General features: G+C 41.1%; 1 protein-coding gene across 1 annotated transcript; it reads right to left on the bottom strand.

Annotated features, from left to right (window-relative positions):
• Positions 1–1964: 1964 nt before the first annotated feature.
• Positions 1965–6686, bottom strand: LOC102719270 (MACPF domain-containing protein At1g14780-like). The gene is made up of 7 exons (XM_006647238.3): positions 6297–6686; positions 4602–4840; positions 4178–4379; positions 4019–4099; positions 3752–3935; positions 3435–3601; positions 1965–3102 (listed from the first exon to the last, which is right to left on the bottom strand). The coding sequence occupies exons 1-7, from the start codon at positions 6543–6545 to the stop codon at positions 2359–2361; spliced, it is 1866 nt and encodes a 621-aa protein (XP_006647301.1). The 5' UTR covers positions 6546–6686; the 3' UTR covers positions 1965–2358.
• Positions 6687–22123: the final 15437 nt, after the last annotated feature.

The raw sequence follows: 22123 nt of genomic DNA, 5'->3' as shown, positions 1-22123 counted from the left end.
ATGGTGATTATCTATTAGTTAAGATTACTAACTCTATTATTTACTTGTTGGCTTTTTTTGTCGTAGCCAAAATTTGATATTGAAACGTAATATTAGAGTTGATTTTAAATTGTTTTTATGTAGTTTATTTTTCTAGCATTGTCTTCTACATTGCTAAGAACATAAATAAAAAGGTTTTAATTATAAATTATTTTTTGATGATTTGCTTTATTTTTTCATTCAGTTTCTTTATTTTAGTTTTCAGTTTAGTGTCAACATTATTTATTAAAATTTAGAACCGAGACTAAATTTCAAGTTAACTCTTAAGATAATACTTGGTTTATCATGTTAATAATACTTATTTGTGTTACTTTAAAAAATATTTAGCCTAAAGGGCTTATGGCACCTAGATTGCCTAGGGTTTTCGAAATTGTAGAGTCGACCCTATTGGAGTTGAGGGGATTATAGGGGAAGGGAGGGATGGATGTGGCCCAGCGGTATAGGTAGATGGCAATGTGGTGACGGTGCAACTAAAGTCACACGATTGGGGTCGATGATGGGTTCGTGTTGGTGGCATGGTCACGAGGGTCTCGACAAGCTAGGAGGTGAGGTGGCAGGGTTGTCTCTGATAGCTTCCATCCCCATCATATTGTTTTTCTTTCTCTCTTTTTTTTTTGCCTCAATGACTATATCGACTTTTCTATTCACATACACTTCGTGTCATCTATGCATTCCTTTCTCTGATAGCTCCTCCACTTCTTAGGACTTCCAACCATGAAGAGCTCGAGGTGTTAGGGAGGCGGTGGCCTAGTGGCAAGGTATGGTGGTTGAGGGTGGCATGCACTATCAATTGTGATATGATCAAGCGCTTGGGTATTTGAGGTGGTGTTGAAGGGTACTAAGCTTGGCAGCAATGACACACAACACCTCCCATTTGTCTACACATAGAAGGCACTAGCAGAAGTAATGATTACTGGGATATGTGAGAACTATGGGCGAGCCTTGCATAAGTGTTTGACATGTGCCGAAGATGAGCTATGCATGTGAGCGTTGTTTTCCTTCCTTGGAGGCATTAGTGCTTCCCTCTTTCCTTTCGGTGGAAATCTAGTTCCAATTCTTCGAATAGTCGTTGGCAAAGTATTTGTCGTTGTGTCATTATTGAGCCTTCACCTATAAGGTTTGCTTCATAATTAGATGATGGCTCAACATTGGCCTCATTATACAAAGTTAGATCTAATCGGCAGCTAAGCACAAAGAGGAAGGGTGGCTATTGCTACCAGCGCAGCAGCCCACCTTCGCTCCATACCCCTCCTTGATAGCACCAACTATCGATTGAGGCTCTACCTTACAACATATTTGGTCATCTGACACCATCGTTGCCCGTCATCAGCGGCTGGTGTAGCAGTTGTACCTCTTCTCCACCTTGACTATGATGGTCTAGCTATCGTATCTCCTTTCTTGCCACAACCAGTCCCATTTGAGCATCTGTTGATGCCTCCAACTCTACACCCCAAATCTATTTGTATACGTCCTTCAAGAGCCAAAAAATAGCCCCCCGTTGCAGCACTGTCCAGTTCTGGCTGATTACTCTAATGACGGTGAGAAGGAAATGAGGGAAGAAGGGGTGGTGGTGTGGCGGAGATTTCCCACTGCATTGGCCCTTAGAGCGACACAGGGGAGGGTGGTTAGTTAATGAGCATGACTATCATACATGTTCAATCTTATTAATAATATACATATGCATTGCAATAGGTCTATACAATTGATGAATGACTGCACATGCTAATAGAGAAAATAAACGATCCATATAGGCCGTACAACTAATGATAGATTATAAACTCATACAGAAAAGAAACGGTTTTATTTTTCTGTTATTTTAAGCAATGGATTTTACACAACGCTTCATGGAATGAGGACGTACGACTCCGTATTTAAGTAGTAGATAAAACCACTTAATTATTTTCATGGATTTGTAAAGGGATAGTTTTTACGAAATGTTACGTGGAATAGGGAGGACAAACGGCTCCGCATAGGAGAGATATATTGACCCATATTTACACTGCATCTTATATATCTTCGTGGCCCATTTAGACTGACCTAGCCAATAATTCATTAACAATTTACACGCAGAAACCTTTAATTACACCACAGCAATAGAAAAAAATTAATTGGAGCATTGCAAATGCAAACACACTGCTTGATGGTTCGTTTGATCTCTGTCCTGAATTCTGATCTATACACTTCCTATATGCCCACAAAAAAAAATCTGTAACAATTTCATTCTCTTAAATCCTATCTGCACCCAAAACCAAAATCCTGAAACCTAAAAAGGATCAGCAAGCGGTGAAACTGTTTTCTATGTACAGCCGACCAACCAATTCAGTAGCCGATGGCGTCACCGCCCATCGCCGCCGTCGGCTGCGTGCTGTTGTCGTAGTTGAGCAGCGCGAACTTGACGTTCAGCCCGATCTTGCCGCCGTCCTTGACGAGCTTGGCGGCGGTGACCATCCAGTGCCCGGGGACGTCGTGGGGCCCCTTCACCACCTCCGACATGTCGACGAACTTGAGCAGCTTCCTCGACTGGAGCGGCACGGGCGGGCCGTCCGGGTAGACGCCCGAGTTCAGCAGCGCCGCCGGCGCCGGCTCGTTCCTCGGCGCCGCGGGCTGCATGAAGGGCGAGCTCAGCGTCGTGCTGATCGTCGTCAGGAAGCTGCCCCTCTGCGACGCCGCCGGCGCCGAGGCCCAATCCGTCCTCTGGATGGTGCAGTTCGGGACGTGGGTGTAGAGCAGCCGCAGGTGGAGCACCTTCCTCGACCACGTCCCCTTGGTCACCAGCTGCGCGCCGGTGACGATGAAGACGCCGCCGGAGATCCTCTTGAGCCACTCCGGGTTGTAGTCCACCTTGGACGTGCAGACGCTGGAGTAGCTCTTCCACTGGATGGGCTCAATGTAGCCTTCGCCCATGTCTTCCGACTCGCGCCACTCCGACATCGACGACGACAGCGAGTCTCCCAGCATGCTGGGTGCACTGGAGAGGTGCTGGACATGGATGGCCAGCCGATTGCACTTCCTTCCCTCTAGATATAGCCGTAAGCCAACGACAGGCTTATGAGAACTAGATACCTGGACCAAACAGAAGAACGTGTAAATCGATCGATGGAACCTCAGGTTTGCTTTTTCTTTGCGATGACACGAAAGTGCAACCCACACACCACTATGCCGACACACACCCGCAATTAAGATTTCAATTGAGACTTAGTTTTAGTGTTGATTTTTTTAATTGTAGTATATTTTCCAGCCCTGGGACAGATAAAAAATGTTTTAAAACTACGAATTAAATTAATTTTTGTTATGTTTCAAAAGTTATGGAAAATTGGAAGGCAAATGAAGCATTAAAGAAATTGATTATGCACCCTAAGAAAAGAATTTGATTATGCAAAGTAACAATCAGGTACCTGAGAAGTGCTAACTTGAAGTTTGGGACCAAGAAATCTGAACTGCAACGAAGGATAGGAGCCTTTTCTCTTTTGAGGCCCAAGGATAAGTTCATTGAACAAAGGCGCCCATTGTAGGGGCACTTGAAACTCTAAGAAATGTTGCAGGTCTTCAGGATCAGGTTTATCTGGCAGAACACAAACTTTATAAGGATCTATTTAACCAAATAGCAGTTCGATCCAGGGTTATATAAGTTACAGTGATGCAGTTAATCTGGTTTATGCAACTATAAGGTGATAGAGTAACAATTGAAAAGGGGACTTCTAGGAAAACTTACAGCGAAGATACAAATTAATGGCATGACTGAGGTAACCACTGCCAGGAATGCCGGTAAGAAGAGAGGTGATAGGAACGAATTTAAACATTATAGCATCAGGGATCCTTGGAACAGTTTGTAGCCATTTGGAATGACTGGCTAGAGTGACATCTCCACCCCTTTTCGAGCATGTAATTGTCAGCCCCTGTTTTGATATGCAGTTATCTTTCAGTATGTAGATAACAGCTAGAGAACCAACTGATGCAGTAAACTGAGAAACAAACTCACATCTTTGGTTGATGATTCGGAGTAGCTAGAAAGATGTAGGTTATTAGGCTGCTGTACCATCCTGACAAAAACATCAGGTACCTACATTGAAATTAATCGGATTAGATAAGTTTGCTTCCAGCGTATTGCTACATATGGGAGGATAGAAACATTTTGTACCTTGCTCTTGCCATCCCTGGTTTTACGATGTATCGGGGAGAGGTTCTTCACATCAGAAAACAGGAAATCACCAAGATCTTCCAGGTGCAGCTTTAGGTCAGTAGGTGAAATGGTTGAAGAAGGACTTTGCTTAACGCAAATGACATCCTGACCCCCAACTGCCATTTCAACAATTATATGTGTCCCATACGTTTTGATAAACCTGAAATCAACAAAGATCTAGCTGCTTTAATTCACACATACAGATTATGACCAGGAAAAAAATTTATAACTCAAAGCCAGCTGAAGTGAAGGAAATCAAATTCTAAGTAAACCAATAAAAACACATACAGCACAATTAAGCCAACACAAGTTACACAACATGAAACTATAGGTAATTAGTAAATTAAGCTTCCCCTGAAAAGAGTTGTCAAAAATGCATTACCGTGATAATGCTGCAGGATCCCATTTGGGTGGAACAGCCCTTCTAACTTCATCTCGAAGAACCAATGGAGAAGTTTTTAGGTGCAACTTATACAATGAGATGAAATATCCATCGAACGCTAGATGCTTAGTCTCTTTGGCATCTGCCATCCAAGCTCCACTTAAATCAAAAAGAGTGCTAAAGTAGCCTGAAGGCACTTTCCCTTGGACTGAAGAATTCTGATTAAGTAACTCGGACATCTGTCAAGAAAACCAAATATCAGCATAGTAGGATCGACTTGAAGCATATCTCTAATATACAAAAGCAGAACTTTAGATTTGGAAAGCCATGTAAAAAAAACACCTAACTTTACTCATGGCCTTAAAGGGAAAATCCATAGTCTAAACTGTGAATTGTATTTAAATACAGCCATCAAGAAAAGCTGCTTTTCCTCTTCAAAAGCAAGAAGGTTCTACAGAATTAAGAGGCCATGTGGTCCAATCAAATGCTATGATCGTGCTTTAGAAAGACATTGCAACTACTGTCGTCTGAAGAAGCCACATTCAAAATGTCAACAATATTTTGTCATCGTACAAATAGAGTATCAGTTTACATGACAAGGACCAGTTTATTGTGCTAATGGATTATGCATCATTTGTTATCCTTCTACACTTCAGCGAGAGACAACTGAATTACTCTTGATTCTTTTCTGCTAATTCAAATTCCTAAATGCCCTACAAAATAAACACCCAAGGTTGTGTACATATCTATAGAGCCAACTGATTCAATTCAAATCCTTCACCCAGGTAACCTATAGGAAATGTCAGCAAAGAAAAATGAGTGGTTTGTTTTCCATAGTCCCTAGTAGAACACACCTCTTGTTGTGTTATTGAATTCTAGCCAGTCATGAAGTTCACCCAAGAACCACTATTTACGGGCTTAATCGTACCACCATTCGAAGCGTGTGCGTGTCACATGTTGTAACATACAAAGATGGAAAGCTGCAAGAGAGACATGTTTAAGCCGATATCTAAAGCTCAACGTAACTGACAAACAAGGTATGCTGCGGACATGAGGCGAAAACCAATCTCTAGTATTAATGAAAGGAAAGTAATGATGGGTATGGAAGTCAAGCTGATGGGTGGGAGCAAAAAATTGCGCAAAACGTGCCCACATTAATCAGAATTTCACGTCTTCTTGAATTGAGATTTCGTGGATCAAGCGACAGAGTAAAATTAGCAGTCAATCAATTTTCCGCGGCTGTACTCAACTTCCAATTCTGCTCACCGCCCATGGAATTCTTCCCAACGAAGATCTCGTCCAAAAGAAAATTGGTGAATCGCATGTAACCAAGAATAAGGGAAACGCTTGTGATCCCAAAGCTCTATCCCGAATTCCCGATTTTGACCAAACGAACCAACGACTGATCAAGGGTAGTCAGGGTTGCCACCTCCAATCTTCCCGAGCATCTGCGACGCTCCGTTCCAGAACAGGCCCAGCACGCGAAGAACAAGAGGAGAGGTACGCGTCCGTTTAAGCTCTCACGATCCTGCCCCGCGGAAAATCTCGCAAAACCCATTCACAGCGCGGCGGCGGCAAATCCCGAGCCGAGAAAAGCAGAGCAGCAGGTGGCAACCCGAGACTGGAGTCCGCGCCGGCGCCGCAGCAGGAGAGAGGAAGCCATCCAGTGATCCAGGTAAAGTAAGACGTACGTACCTGGTTGAACTCGAGGACATCGGAGCGGAAGCGGATGCGGTCGCCCTTGTCGACGCCGACGTCACGCGGCACCCCACGCAGCACCGCGGCGCCGCCACCGGCACCCCCACCCGGCACGGGCACGTCCCTGGCCCCGGCCTCGTCGAGCTCCACCAGCCTCCGCCCCTCCTTGGCGAACCTGAGCCTGAAGTCCGACGTCAGGTCGAAGCCCGCCCCCAGCGCCCTCGCCGCCCTCTCCCCCACCTCCATCCCCTCCCTCACACACTCCCAACCTCACCACCTCCACCCACACCCACACCCTCCTCACGCAACACCGGACGCCGCCGTCGCCGCCTAGCTCATGCACTCCTCACGCTCGACCACAACTCCGATGCGGCGCCCTCGCGGAGATGTAGAAGGAAGGAGGGTTTGACTACGAGGGAGGAAGGGAACGGGGAGGCGGGGGTTTGGTGGGAATGCGGCAGGTGGGGCCCGCGGGGACGTGGGGGAGGAACGGACGGCGTGGATGCGGCGAGGGGGGGATGGGTGGACGGGTGGGATGGGTGTGTGGATCCCGGGGAGGGGAGGGGGGTTGACCGTCAGCGGCGGGTGGGTGCGGGTATTTTCGGCGGCCGCAGCCAGGAAGGGGGGCCGAGGCCGCGGCGGTCGTCGGGTGGTTGGGATTGAAAACTGGGGGCCTCGCCGCGCGTCGCGTGGGGGCCATGGAGGAATTCATCGAAGCGCGTACGCTCGTCTAGTGTTGTTTTTTTTTGTCTTTCTTTTTTGAGTGAATAATAATGCCACTGGGAGGGAGGAGTAAACTTGCTGTGCTTGAGAATATGACAGTGTGATGATGTGATCATTATGGCTGGATGACATATTTACCAGAGAGGAATTTTAGAGGATTTTCGTTATTTGAGCTAATTGTTGGCTTATCAAGAAAGCATAATTCTCCTAATGATTTTTATAAAATTTTTGTTTTCATATAACAACATTTAACTACTCAACGTGGATTTTTGGTAATTGCTCTAGAGTTTGTCATCGCTTAAAGGCAAGTTATTGATTAATTTCCATCGTTAATATACACAATACAACTATCCGATAGCCTTAATATAGAGTGTATCTACGGTGAGTCGTGACTCACGGACTGCTTCGTGAGTCGGTGTCAAGAATATATCAAATCACCTCTAAATTTCGATTTATATGGTTCAATACATTCTTTATATCAAAATCTTATAGCATGCAAATTTTTTTTATTTTTTTGGAGATTTTTAAGTATTTGTTTGAGATTTTTTAAAATGATACCTAACACATTGATTATTTTATTAATATTGTACAGTCATTTTTAAAAATCTCAAAAAAATAATTAAATATCTCCAAAAATAGAAAACTTTTGTGTGCTACAAGATTTCGATATGAGGAATATATTGAGCCGTATAAATCAAAATTTAGAGGTGTTTTGATACGTTTTTGGACCCCGACTCACGGATCAGTCCCGACTCATTTTAGCAAAACAATATATATATATATATATATATATATATATATATATATATAGTCGTTCTTGTGTTTATTCTCGTGCTGCTTCATCTATCAACATGTTATCTCATCATGTTGACTCATACGCATAGCCTCGGTCTTTGTATATACATCATCCTCATTATGGACCGTGCATTCGCCTATATCGAACCTCATCTTTTGGCTTTTAATAAGCACAAGTGAAACAACTTATTAATGATTAAAAAATAATTTATAGGAAAACTTTTATAAATGTGTTCTTACTGATCTAAAAGAAAAAATTGAAAAATAACTTACAATGAAAAACATCAAAACCAACTCCAAAATTTAAATTTTAGCTTATAAATATAGTGAAATGATGATGGTGGTCATCTTCTGCAAATATTACCATTATGGCATACCATCATGTTATGCCACCTCTATGTTTTGAATATTACATTCCATCATTTTTTGAGATATTGGAATGTTTTTAATCCCAAGTCAAGTTGTTGTTATGAATGTAAAAGAACTAATTCAAGATATAAATGGATTATATAAGAGTGAAAATATTCTAAGTTCGAAATGTCGTATGTCCTCGTTTTTACAAGCTGTCTTAATTGGTAAGAAATATTATAAAGGAATCAGATAACATAAATTACTAAGGCCGCGTTTGGCAGACCGGACAAGTTATCTTAGCCTCTTATTTTCCACGTGCAAGTTTTCCGAATGGCTAAACAGTGTATTTTTTACAAAAATTTTCTTTAGAAAAGTTGTTTTAAAAATCATATTAATCTATTTTATATTTTTTAATAGTTAATAATTAATTAATCATGTATTAATCTATTATAATATTTTTCAAGCTGAATAACTAACCAACTCCCTCCTCCAGCCAAACATGGCCCAATTTGCATGTTTCTTCAAAAACATCAATAGGAGGAATATTTAACTTTTTACCACTCAAGGGGATGTGTCACCTGAGAGAGGAATCTCTTTGGTACATAGTGACAAATAGTTAAATGCACCTCAAATTTAAGACTTTACTTATATATTTATTTAAACATATATGGTTGTAGAGAGACATTTATCATAATGACGTGGCATACCAACAAACACCAGTGATGTGGTGCTACAGTCATGAATGCAACAACCTATCAAAATTTAAATGATGGTGCTTACGAACATTACAGATATAGACCATGATCACCTAGTACCCTCGTCTAGACCATTTTTTGACCGTCTAGACACAACTGATGTCTAGCACAGTGACTAGCTAGGGTCTAAACTGAACATTACTCCGACGTCTTACATATAGACACCGTCTAGTGTAGACATATTAGAGGCACGTCTAGAAAAATATCGTGCTGTTTGATTATTTATTTTTTATAAATATATGAAAATATGAATTATAATTAAAATATGTTTAGTTTTAAATCAAATCACAACAAAATAAATAATAATTACATAAATTTTCTAAATAAAAAGAATGGTCAAACGTGTATCAAAAAGTTAGCAACATTACCTATTAAAATACATAATAAAGTATTAGTATTAGGCTTGTCATTTAGTACCTCCATCCCTAAATATTTGACGCTGTTGACTTTTTATATACACTGGACTATTCGTTTTAATTAATTTTTTTATCAAATATGTAAAGCTATATATATGCATAAAAGTATATTTAACAATAAATAAAATGATATAAAAAATAATTAATAATTATGTAAATTTTTAAATAAGACGAATAATTAAATATATATAAAAAAGGTAACGGAACATGGGTGGTCGTGAGACCACACCTCCATCGACAAACCATTAGTTGCTACATGTTGTTAATTAGTGATAGTTTTGTGGAAGGTTTGAAATGTGTTTTACTAATTGGCCTAGTTCATGCTTGCTATATATATACTCAATCCAATGCCTTTTAACTTATAAGTCGGTGGCAAATTTTGAATTTAAAACCCAGTTTTAAGGTTGGCTTTGGAGTTTTATTATGGTTTATTTTTTACTATTGACTTTTAAATGGTCAAGAACATGTAACAAATTTACTCATAAATTATAATTTAGACATAGTTGTAGGTCAATTCATGTTTCTATTAATTATTGATGTTGATCAACGTATGTTATCTATATGAACAGTTGAGCTCTAGTTAAGTAGGAAAAAAGGTAGTATGTCTTTTATGGCTGGTCACTAGGGACAATCGGTCAAGGGCGTGGCTCCATTGGATAGAGTTAGTGTGGGGGTTACGAATATAGATGCTAGAGACGTATTCCTTGTATCCCATAATATAAGACACTACTATTAACTATTAGTAATACAAAAATCATGAAAGAGCTTTAATTATCTACTCATTTAGATTATCTATATACACAATACATGCATTTAATATGGTTGGATGATTTATATTATAATACTTGCATGCACGATTTATATTATAAGATAAAAGAATAGTTATGTCTTATATTATGGGATATGATGAGGTGTGATGGAGGGAGTAGTACGTATCACACCTCATTTATTTCTCATCCTCTGCTCTGATTTTTCATGTGTCATTAAAATCCATTTCGTCGGAGAGGACATTTTCCGATCGCTTCGTTTAAAAAGGGAAAACTCGTGAAAGTGGTGCACGTACGGTGCATGCTTGATGGCATCAAACCGAACGGGCAGTGCATCTGTACATATGCCAAACCACGGGGGTGGCATGCACCCTTGACCCTTCCCAGGGACGAACACAAGAGTAGCGAAAACACACACACGACTAGCTAGCTAGCCTGCTCGGCCCCCCGCGATCCATCGATCCGTACATGTCGGGGCGCGATATATGTGCGATCGATTGGATGTCGGCCGTGGTCATGCATGGTCTCACCCTGTCGGATGCGCCGGTTTCGCCCCGTGTACCACCTCGGTCCCGAAGTCCTGAAATAAGACTATTTTTCAGTTTTCTGATAGACTCCTTATCTTATTTAAATTTTTTTATAATTAATATTTTTTACTATATAATAAAACGTAAATATTATTTTATACTTGACTAATTTTTTAATCTTGTATAAATTTTTTAAATAAGATGAACGGTCGAACGTTGGACACCGAAAAAAATAAAGTTATTGGACGGAGGTAGTATATACTTGTCGACGGCACCGGGTCGATCCGATCTGATCCGATATCGTCATTCGCTCGTTCAATCTATATATATCCGACAAGATAAGATTGATGGGTCTTATGGATACATATATATTTAGTGGATACCAATTAATTTTAATGAGAAATATAGTTTTTAATAAAGAGTAACCTAATCAACAAATTGTAATATTATCCCCAACGATTTAAAAAAATAACATAAATTACCTGCTAGCATGATTTTACGAGATTTAAATAGGGCTAATGAAAAGAGGTATCGGGATAGTGAAAAATCAACCTCTATCTATATAATAAAGGTATATTAATTATCCATGAGTAAAATAAACAACCTAGGAATCATACATGAGATTTTTAAAGATCCCAAGGAACATCTGCCTATGTGAAAATTTTAAATATATATATTCATACCCGAGCGATGCATAGTTTTATAAGATATAGTTGCCGAGATAAGTTTTATCCCATAAAACTACCTTATTTAATAACTCTGATAATTCATCAATTTTACTGATGTAGCACACTATTTAATATACATGATTAAAATGTGCATTATGGAATGGTAACCAAAATTGCGATCCCCACGTCGACTCACCTCCCCGCACGCGCACGAGAGTCGACCGGGCGCAGTCCGCGCGCGTGCGTCGTCGGTCGCGGAACCTACAGCGACGAATTGTACGCGCGCCCCGGGCCGCCGTGTGGCCGTGTGCTGGTGTGCGTGATCATGGAACGGGTAGAATCTAACCGGTCAACAGCGGCAACTAGTAGATGCAAGCGAACGTACGATAGCACACTATAGCAATGAGATGCCACTCGCCTTTCGTTGCCCACCGAACCGGACGCAGCGCAACTCAAAAGCTCGATCGCCAACGTACTCCCGTCCTCGTCGGCGCCGGCTCCCATTGTTTTCCTTAAGGGGTGATTTAGTTGGCAAAAATTTTTGTTAAAGTGGTCGCATCGAACGTTTGACGGTATGTCAGAAGGGATTATCGGAAAAAAATAGAAAAACAAACTTCAGATTCCACCGAGAAACCTTAAGACGAATCTCTTGAGTCTAATTAATCCGTCATTAGCACATGTTGGTTACTGTTGCACTTATGCCTAATCATGTCCTAATTAGGCTCAAAAGATTCGTCTCACGATTTTGCCTATAACTGTGTAATTAGTTTTAATATTCATGTATACTTAATGTTTCATTTATGTGTCCAAAAATTCGATGTGATGTTTTTAGAAAAATTTTTTGGAACTAAACAAGGCCTTATTAGAAGGAAAAACCACTTTTCCGTTTTTTAGACGAAAAATTATTTATAGGTAAACTTTTATATATATATATATATGTCCATAATAACTTATAAGCGAAAGTTATAAAAAATACCATGAAAAAAACCACACAATCAAGTCTAAAGTTAAATTCTAAAATTTAAAATTAGGCTTACAAGCATTTTCTAACTGCGAAACGACCAGAGCCGTCGTCTCGACTTTTGTTCCTTTCGATTCCTTGTATATTTCTTTTTTTCCTTTTTTTTACTTACACCAAACTGCACAAAAATAAAGACAGACTGGGTTGAACAAACGTGCTGCTACAAGTAGCCTGCAGCGTTGGCTCATGCGTGATCTGGTCGCACCTACCTACTACGTTAGGCGCAGGCACGTGCAATTGCATCCCTCGTACGTAATTAAGGTCCTGTTTAGGGGTTGTATAGCTGGAAAAATAAAAATTTTTGGGTGTCATATCAAACATTTTTGTTTGGATATCGGGTTGTGCTTTTCAGACACAAATAAAAAAATAAATTTCACGGCTCGCGTAGAAACCGCGAGACGAATCTTTTGAGCCTAATTAATCCATCATTAGCGCATATTGGTTACTGTAGCAGCTATGGCTAATCATAGACTAATTAGGCTCAAAAGATTCGTCTCATGATTTCTCACATAACTGTGCAATTAGTTTTTCGTTTTATCTATATTTAGTGCTCTATTTAGGTATCCAAAGATTTGATGTGATGTTTTTCGAGGAAAAATTTTGGAAACTAAACGAGGCCTTAGTTTCCAAAAACTTTTTCTAAAAACATCACATCGAATCTTTGGACATCTAAATGAAACATTAAATATACATGAACATTAAAACTAATTACACAGTTATTGAGAAAATCGTGAGACGAATCTTTTAAATCTAATTAGTACATAATTATCCACAAGTGCTACAGTTACCAACCTATGCTAATGATGGATTAATTAGACTTAACAGATTCGTCTCACGGTTTCTAGGCATAATCTAAAATTTATTTTATAATTAGACTATGTTTAGTACTTTAAATGTATGAACATATATGTCGATGTGACCTCTTTTCCAAAAGTTTTTGGAAACTAAAAGCAGCCTAAACCGATCATTCCTAGCCGACCGTTGCCGTAGGTGTACGATCGAGGTATACACGTACGCCGCCGCTGCACCACGTTGCCATCGTCGCCTGACTCGCCCGGCCGCCCAAATCCGGCCAAATCGACCGGATTCATCCGTCCGGTATCTGAGGGAAATATTCCCCTCAGGCCGCCCTATCCTACTCCCGCCCACCAACCAAACACCTACAAAAAATGGGCCGCCATGTCCTGTTCACCCAAAACCCTCCATCCAAACACACCAGCCCTCGAATGAACACGACCTTAGTCGAGTAATATCATCGCCAGCCGGCTGGGGGAGGAAACACGTCATCATTGTTAATTATTATTTGTTTGGACTTGATTAAAATTAAACTAATACATGTAGAACTTTGACTATCAGTATAACTTTTAAAATATTTAGTTTGAATACACTAGAATAAGATGTTTATAGACTAGTCATATAAAGTATTTTCATAAAGTTAATTTTTTCCTTTCTTATTTTAATTATTTCCTTTCTTATATTATAGTAGAAAACCATAGTCAAATATATGTTTTTAAACCACATCATCATCGCAAATGTTAAAAATTATGGAACATGAGGTAGTATAGTCTAGTTATTAAAACAACTGAGATCACATTTCAATGCACTCTCTCTTTGGGATGATGCTATATTATTTTTGAAAAGGTAAACATGCGAGAGGGAAAGGAGGTACTACATTTCACTATTAGAATAAGAGAGTTAATCTAGTTTATAAGAAAAACCAAACATACAAACCTTACAAGGCACGATTAATTATAGGCAAATCACGAAAAGACCTTGACATTATCAACAACAGACAACAGTTAACCACACAAACCAGATGACCTAATCCTAAGAACAAAGCCCTAACAAAGAAAAAACTCCTTAAACGAAGCCTTCGAGAAGGAAACGCCGATAGAATAGTAATTACGTCCGATCCAAAACGAATCTAAGGTTTTCACTTGAAGAGATCCCTTAAGGTGGTGGAGAACTAGGTCTCATAACAATGCCTTCAAGGAGGTTAACGATGCTTAAGGGCATTGTCACTGCTAGCGCCTGCAAACCGAGCATGGCTTTTGCCTCTAGGTCCTATCATGAGTCCATGAAGAGAGTCACATGATACCACCTACACACCCAAAGCTACTTGCACCAACACCACCCACTAACACCTGTACACTTACCTAGATGGCTAGTACCATCTCGATAACTGCTAGCCAACTTGTCAACTAGACCTATAAGTAAGAAGGACCAAGAAGGAGAAAGGAAGGGGGAGAAGGCATGTGATGTAGGGAGGAAGGTGGACGGCAACAACGTCCACACAACTATTCGCTGCTACCGCCTATAGTGGGGACTGTTGGAGACATCTTTAAAAGCCAAGCAAACTGGCGAGCCTGGACTGCCCTATCCCCATGTCGACGATTGATGTCGGCAATAAAACTATAGGGTGGCTATCGAGCTCAGAAGTCGATGGTTAGGATGAAGAAGGTGATTTACCCAGGTTTAGTCTCTCGACTTGGCGAGATAATACCCTAATCTTGCTTGGCGATTGTATTGGATGTATGATTGTCTCTCCTATGTGGGATGCCCCGTACCCCCTTAAATAGTACGGGGTGGGGTTTACATATATGGTAGAGTCCTAATCTGATAAGACTAAGATCTATCCTAATTCGGTTACAACTTGGATCCGGTATGTGCGGCATACAATCCTACAGTCACCAAACTCCGGTTGATACCATACAGATATAATCTCCTTCCTATTCGGTACCCCTATGACTATATAGATACATGTAGTCTATGGGTACCCCTAGTACATGTATCCCACACCCCATATTTGGATATGCCTCATAGTCTCCAAAATCAGTCGACATCATGTAATACCCTAGCATGTTTGAAAATTAGTAGTGTGCAATGGTCTAGGCTCATCTACCCTAGAAGTGGTTGTGTAGTGTGGTGGTTTAATATCACCTTGAATGTTTAGGTTATTGAGTGCATTCTTATAAGCATCGGTGCTCCAATGATAATATCCTTATATTAAGACACTTTTACATGAAGTGAGGACGAAGTGTAAGAGCGGTATTATGTAAATGTTGGTCCAATCAGTGTGTAGAGAAGACAAATACGGAGTTGAGAGAAAGGGTCTTACAGTTGGTTAAAGCATAAAACTTGCATTGTATGATGCATGTAATCTAGGCCATGGTCTACACATGAGGAGAGTGTATATAGTGAGATGTTGGGGCATCATCCCTTAAGGGGGTGAGTGTAACATCATAGTGCGTCTGAAGCCTAATAGTGTGGAGCGGATTAGGCCCATGCAGCCCAGAAATGGTTGTGTAGTGGTGGTCTAGTACCACCTTGTAAGTTTAGGTAGATGATAACCTACTCATAAGAATTGATGTTCAAACCATGGTATCTTCGAATTAACCCTTTTATGCAAAGCAATGACAAAAATGCAAGCGAGATATTATGTGAATGTGGGTCCGCTTAGTGTGTAGAGTGGACTAATAAAGATTTTAGAGGTAGGGTGTTGCATGCCATCGAATCTAGCCAAGGGGGGAAACCGGATTTGAGAACCCCACCATCACCAACCATGACCTCCCTTGAGGCTGCAACCTACAAGGCTCTGTGTTCACGACCTTGTTGGAGACTTCCATGGAGTATGTGAGCATCAACACTAACAACCAATCGAAGAAGAGGAGCAACCCCAACCATGACCTCCCTTGAGGCCGCAACCTACAAGGTTCGGTGTCCATGACCTTCTTGTTGGCAACTTCCATGGAGTTCGTGAGCGTAAGCACTGACAACCAATCGAAGAAGAGGAGCATCCCATGAAAAGTGCAATTATACCCCTATGGGTTTTGGATAATTGATGACCAAATAAATAGGACACTAATGAGCTTTGATGACTAAAACACATGTTCAGTCCCTAACATAAATGCTCCCTAAGATGAAAATGAGTATGTTTGGTGACCCTTACAAAAGATGAAAAAGGTTAAATAGCTCAATATGGTTTAATTTTATTTTGCATTTTGAATTTGAGTCCTTGGATAGTTGTAGTATTAAGAGGGCCTCTTGCATAGTTGAGTGGTTATGTCAAAAATACTCCGCAAATTTTTTAATCTTTAGTTTGAGAGACACAAGGCACCTCACTTACAAGGGAAAATTGGTCTTTTTGTTTAGAGGTGATCAGAAGTTTTTATCAGAGTGATCATAACCTCTGAGCAACCTCCTCTATTTGCCTAAAAAGACTGACCAGACATCCTAATGATAATCATTAGAAGTTCCAATCAATGCTCTCTATTAAGCAAAGAGGGTGTAACATACCCAAGCCTGTAAACCCGAGAACTAAATTTAACTTAAATGCATCATGTGGTTGGAAGTGATTTTAATTGTTTTTGGATCTTAATCATCTCATCATCACATGCAATAATAGACCTAGAGTCACAAAAACAATTAATATGGTACTTGTATGCATCCAAAAATTCTACAAAAATTCTGAAAAATACCTTGATATGTCAGAAATCAACCCTCAAATTTTCAAAATTTTTCTTTAAGGTTTGCTATCTCTTTGATCTATTTTAATCTCTCCAAAATCCTGAAAAACTGTTAGTAGATTCAAACTTGCTCCCTTCGAAACATTTATTTAAAAACCTCTTTTAAAAGTTTTGTTTCAGCCAAAGTCTTCTACTAACATTCTTCTAACACCAAGAGGAGTAGCACACGCTGGATCGCTATCTAACCATTTCTTCTCACCCTCCAAAAATCCTTTGCAGCCAACTCTACTTGACTTAGCCTCCATGCCAGATTTCAAATTTCTTTCAACGACAAGTAGGCTCCACACCCCTAGGACCCACATGGCAGCCTCCCACTCTCTACTCACAGCCTCCACCGCCCCCCATGGCCAATGGAAGCCCAAGAAATCCCATCATAGCACCAGCCACCTTCTCTCCCTCTCTCAGTCTTTGTAAGCATTTCGTCGAACAACTGGCGGGCGTCTTCCTTGGAGTGGAGAAAACAGCACCCCTAGCTTCCCACCATGCCATGTCGGGCCTTCTCCACGAAGCTAAGATGTTAGCCGACGCTGCTGGTGGGTCTAGACACCATGTCTCCATACTCATCGTCCACCTCGAGCCATTCTCCCCAATCACCACCCAGGTACGACTCCATTGAAGGTAGACAAGGCCGTTCCGACCAAATCACCGCGCCCAGACCAAATCTCCTCCTCCACTACTCTTCCACGGCACGCTGCACACGTCCTGACGCGCCCAGCCGCCCTGTTCCATCGTCGCACAGCTCAAGAACGCAGGGACAGAGCTTAGGCCATGGACCGAGCTCACGGGCACCGCGTCCAAACTCCATCTTTAAACCAGCCCTCGCGCCAGCAGGCACTCCTACCTCGCCTCTTCACGTTCCAAGCGAACTCTGGGAAGGAAACCCCTTGGGATGGCCGGAACGCGAGCGCCCATGTCGGCGCCGGCGAGCCCACGTCGCCATTAATCTCTCCCTGGTGAGTCTCATGAGAAACCGTCCGCGTCATCCTTCTTAGCATCCCTCAGTGAACCCATTTTACCCTTGTGCTCAGACGAAACACCACCGAGCAACGCCGCCTCTCCGACGTCCTTCGCGTCGAGCACAACACCGTCGCCGCTGCCCTTACCATTGTCGACGCTTTTCCTCCCCGGCTGGCCGTGTTGTAAGCTCCCTGGAACCTCTAGGTACTCATTTCATGCCTCATTCTAGCCGGATCAATCAAGAATAGCAACATGCACCGTCGCCCAACCGAAGGCCGCCGCTCGCCGTCGTTGTCGGTGCTGCACAGGCCACCGTCGTCGTTGCCACGACCACCATTAGATTCGCCTTGACCTCCTCTCCATTTTCTCTGTTGATCACGACCCCATCCGAGCTCTAGATCGAGCTAGGCATGGCTGCCCCTCCTGTGTGAGCCTGACCAGGGACCTCCTGTGGAGAATTCGACTAAAGTTAGGGTCCTATCCGAAAACCGCCTAGACACATATTACTGTAGCAAGGGAGTGCGGGTTGATTTCCTATCTTCCGAGGGTCTTTCTGCAAAACGCCCCTCACTTCAGAAAACGCCATTCACTGACATGTGGGCCCGGCTGAAATTAAATTTTGAAAACTGATTTCTATTTTTTTTAGCTGAGAATGAGCAGAACTTCAAAATTTTGTAGAAAATTCATTTTAACTCTGAAAATTGTGAAACCAGTTTTGTTACATCCGTGGAACTGTGAGCTATTTTATAAAAATATAAAACTTGGTACTTTTTGTACAAACTTTTCCTTTATTTTTGTTTTTCCCTAAATGTCTCCTAGAGCTTGTTAAATCCATAACAAATTGAAAATAGCTCTAAAAATTGTGAAACCACTTCTGTTAATTTTCTAAAATCATGCTCTGTAACTTTGTAAAAGTAATTTTCTTCACTTCTGTACAAAAATGTTGCTTAATAAAACTAGGCCCTTTTTAAACCTTTTTAATTATTAAATGCATATATCTATAAAACAAAGTGAAAAAATAAAAATTCCTTCACTAGAGGCCACCTGAGACCGGCACACACTCACTGCATAAGTCTCATGCATTTTTGGTTTTTATGCATTTTTATATTTATCGTATACGCGTATTTTGAATAGAGGAAGAATACGTCGAAGAAGAAGAGGGTGAGTTTGTTGAAGACCAGGTTCAGGTGTTTGCGGACGAAGGCAAGTCAGCCCCTCCTTTGACCACTTTGATCCTATGTTTTATTGGGCTAAATGATTCTATTGCAAACATGCATACGTTAGCTAGTATTAATTTTAGTAAAAGAAATTATATAAATATAGGAATGGTAGATATGACCTAATTGCTGCATAACCCACCTTGAAATATTGAATCCTTGCTGGTTGTAACCATAGGGTTCTATTGGATACAATTATTGTGTTATTTGGGATTATGTTATGCTTATATTGCCGCTATATGCTTATATATTCGGTTACCGCCCTACAAATTACTCAATTTGATAAATGTTACATGTGAAAAAGGTTATTTTGATGCTGCTGGATAGAATTTTAAATGTGTGAGTATTGTGAACAGAAAATGGAGAAAACTTATTTTTAGACTTGGGCGGCGAGTGGTGTACATTTGGTGGTAGATGTGCACCGATAGGGGGAGCGTTCGCCCGGGTCGATTAAGGACCTCACTCTATGTCACCAAATAATGAAAACAGTACAAACCACATGTGCTAAGTATGGGCTGGCCTTAACCTATTAAGTTGTTTAGAGTTTAGCCTTGCATCTTGGTAGGCCGAAGAGTATGAGTTACCGGGTTTTGGTAACTTATCGGAACTTCCTATGGTTTGTGATTTGTTGAAATTGATTAATGACATGTGGTATGTGATGATTTGAGCGGGCAGTCTGTCCAATACAACGGTGTCGTGCCTCGTGAGGGATTTCGGGTAGGGTTCCTTACGGCGCTAGGTTAAAGCGTGGGCCCGCTACCTAGTGGCGCTACTTTGCTAGTAGCGTGGGTAAAACACACATCGTGCTGGTGCAAGGCTAGACAATAAACAATGTAACGGTTTTGTTATGACCTCTACATCACACTCAATGTGTAGAATGTGATGATACCGACGGGTATCGGACAAACTAGAGCGAACCATATCATGTGGGCTTAAACGTTGTACAAACTCTGCAGAGTCTAAAACTAATCGATTAGCCGTGCTCACGATCATGAGCGGCATGGTGAAGTGTCATGAGTATAGTTTGTGATTTTGATAAACTCTTGTGAACTTGGAAAATGGTTGGAATGTTTTATTGGTGAACTTGGGTAAAGTTCGGTGAATGGTGATGATATGATGGTAAGTGGTGATGATCTACCTTGAGGGGTAGACGCGTGTTATTTATTCATTTACATTACAAGTTTTACTTACTCTATACTTTTGTAAAAAAAAATTCCGTCGAGAAAATGTTGTGAACTAAAACTGGCATTTATGCAAATTAACCTATACACAGCTTATCCTTGATTATGGCCAACATGTAGCATGCTAGGATTGTCACCGACTTGCCAGTACATTAATTTGATTAATGTACTGATTTCTTGCTTTCTTTTACTTGTTGGCTCAGACCCTGCTGCTGGTATTGACTGTTTGGATGAGTAGTTTGATGCAGCTTGTGATTTTCAGGATGGTTCTAACTAGGGATTTACCCTAGCCGGTTTGCGTATGGACTTTTGGGTAACACGCTTACCACATGAACCAATATGTATGGCTTGTCGCCAAGTACTACTTAGAACTTATTAAGACTATTATGTTTTATGCTTAGAACCACTTATGATTCGGATATCGTGCTTGAGATGAGTTATGTGAGACTATGTTGCATTCCTGGGCAACTAGTCCCACATGAGGATGGGTTTGAAATGGTTGAGATAACTGGGAATATGCCTTTGTTGAGATCGAGTCTCTGGGGTACGCTTTTGGTTGCCACCATCGAGTGGTTGACGGGCGTATGACGTAGATGATTGGCGTGGCTATTCCAATGGTTATGTCTTCTATTTCATATCCGATGGCTTAGAGCCTTTGTAGTGCCCTCTTCAAGACATGTCGGGGTCTGCGATGAGGTTGGATGGTTACCATAATTATTTGGGTTTAATTTGAGGCCCCATCCATCCAGATATTTCGCGCTGACATGTCTCGGAGCATTGCACCACCTAGGCTTTGGGACGTCCTCACAGAGCGTTGATCAAAACTTCTGATGGGTACGATCAGAAATTCCATGTTTGAATCTATGAGTACCAACTAGTTTATTAGGAGTGTGAGTATTTAGCTTACCATCACCCCAATTTGATGGTTGTCGTCTCATCTAAACCAACTCACTAATATCATTCTGCCTTTCCCAACTTGGATCTTGAGCTAAATCTTTGCATGTGAGTTGGATTTTGAAATTTGGAGAGTTTGTGAGGGTAGATTTGTGTTGAGCTAAATCTTTGCATTTGAGGGTAGTTTGTGAGGCTATACTTGGAGTTTATTACTCTTGGAAGTTTTTATCCAAGCCGGCTAGGCATTGCCCGCGAGCATCCAAATTGATTGTTGATATCCCACATGAAGTGTGTATGAATTCTTCCTCAACTCCGCAAGGACAAGAGGTACCTATACTGGATACCACACCCCCTTCTAGGAGATCAGTTGGTAGAGTGGATCGCATCGGATGTTGGACTATGTTGCTTGGGTTGTAATCTCTTGTGGTCACCTAAGAATGACTCACCATGGTATGGATTTGAAGGATGGGATCTTCTTGTGGATGTGAGCTTAGCGAGACAAGGGATCGAGTGGGATCCGACTCCTTAGAGTTTCTCAATTTATTGGGGGATCTTTGATGATCTAAACTTTGATGAAAATCGCGTTGCCCACTCACTTTTTTGTATCTTTATGTGTTTGTTTGTTTGGCTTATCTTCCTAAGTACTCAATATTGTTTTCTTACTTGTATGATATCTTAGTCTGTAGGTGTTGCTCTAGTTATATCACTGAAGAGGGAACCAACACAAGGATTGGAAGTTCCTATCACAATGACCAAAAGTTCTAATTGTTTTAACACGAGGTTCTAACGACTATTTAGTTCTTTAGGAACTTCTATTCATCTTCCCTCTATATGACTCAACGGTTTACTCCATTACCACCTTTCTAGACTCTACAGCTTCTGGCGATTGGCTCTAGCGGCGACAAGGAGGGATAGGATTTAAGGGAAAGGCTTGCAATGTCCAAGTCACCGTCCAGATCATCCTGTGGAGGGCTAATCACTAGTTGAGGGGTGCCTAGATTGAACAATGACTAATATTAGTGAGGA

The sequence above is a fragment of the Oryza brachyantha genome, chromosome 2 (genome assembly GCF_000231095.2).
Source record: "Oryza brachyantha chromosome 2, ObraRS2, whole genome shotgun sequence".
NCBI lineage: Eukaryota > Viridiplantae > Streptophyta > Magnoliopsida > Poales > Poaceae > Oryza > Oryza brachyantha.
This window is presented reverse-complemented; position numbering and strand designations above follow the sequence as displayed.

Excerpts from the sequence above, each read along its gene's own strand:
- LOC102719270 (XM_006647238.3), bottom strand. The coding sequence starts at position 6,545 with ATGGAGGTGGGGGAGAGGGCGGCGAGGGCGCTGGGGGCGGGCTTCGAC. Across the intron at positions 4,100-4,177 it reads CCAGGGATGGCAAGAGCAAG|GTACCTGATGTTTTTGTCAG; the intron begins GTACAAAATGTT and ends ATTTCAATGTAG. Across the intron at positions 3,936-4,018 it reads CCGAATCATCAACCAAAGAT|GGGCTGACAATTACATGCTC; the intron begins GTGAGTTTGTTT and ends ATATCAAAACAG.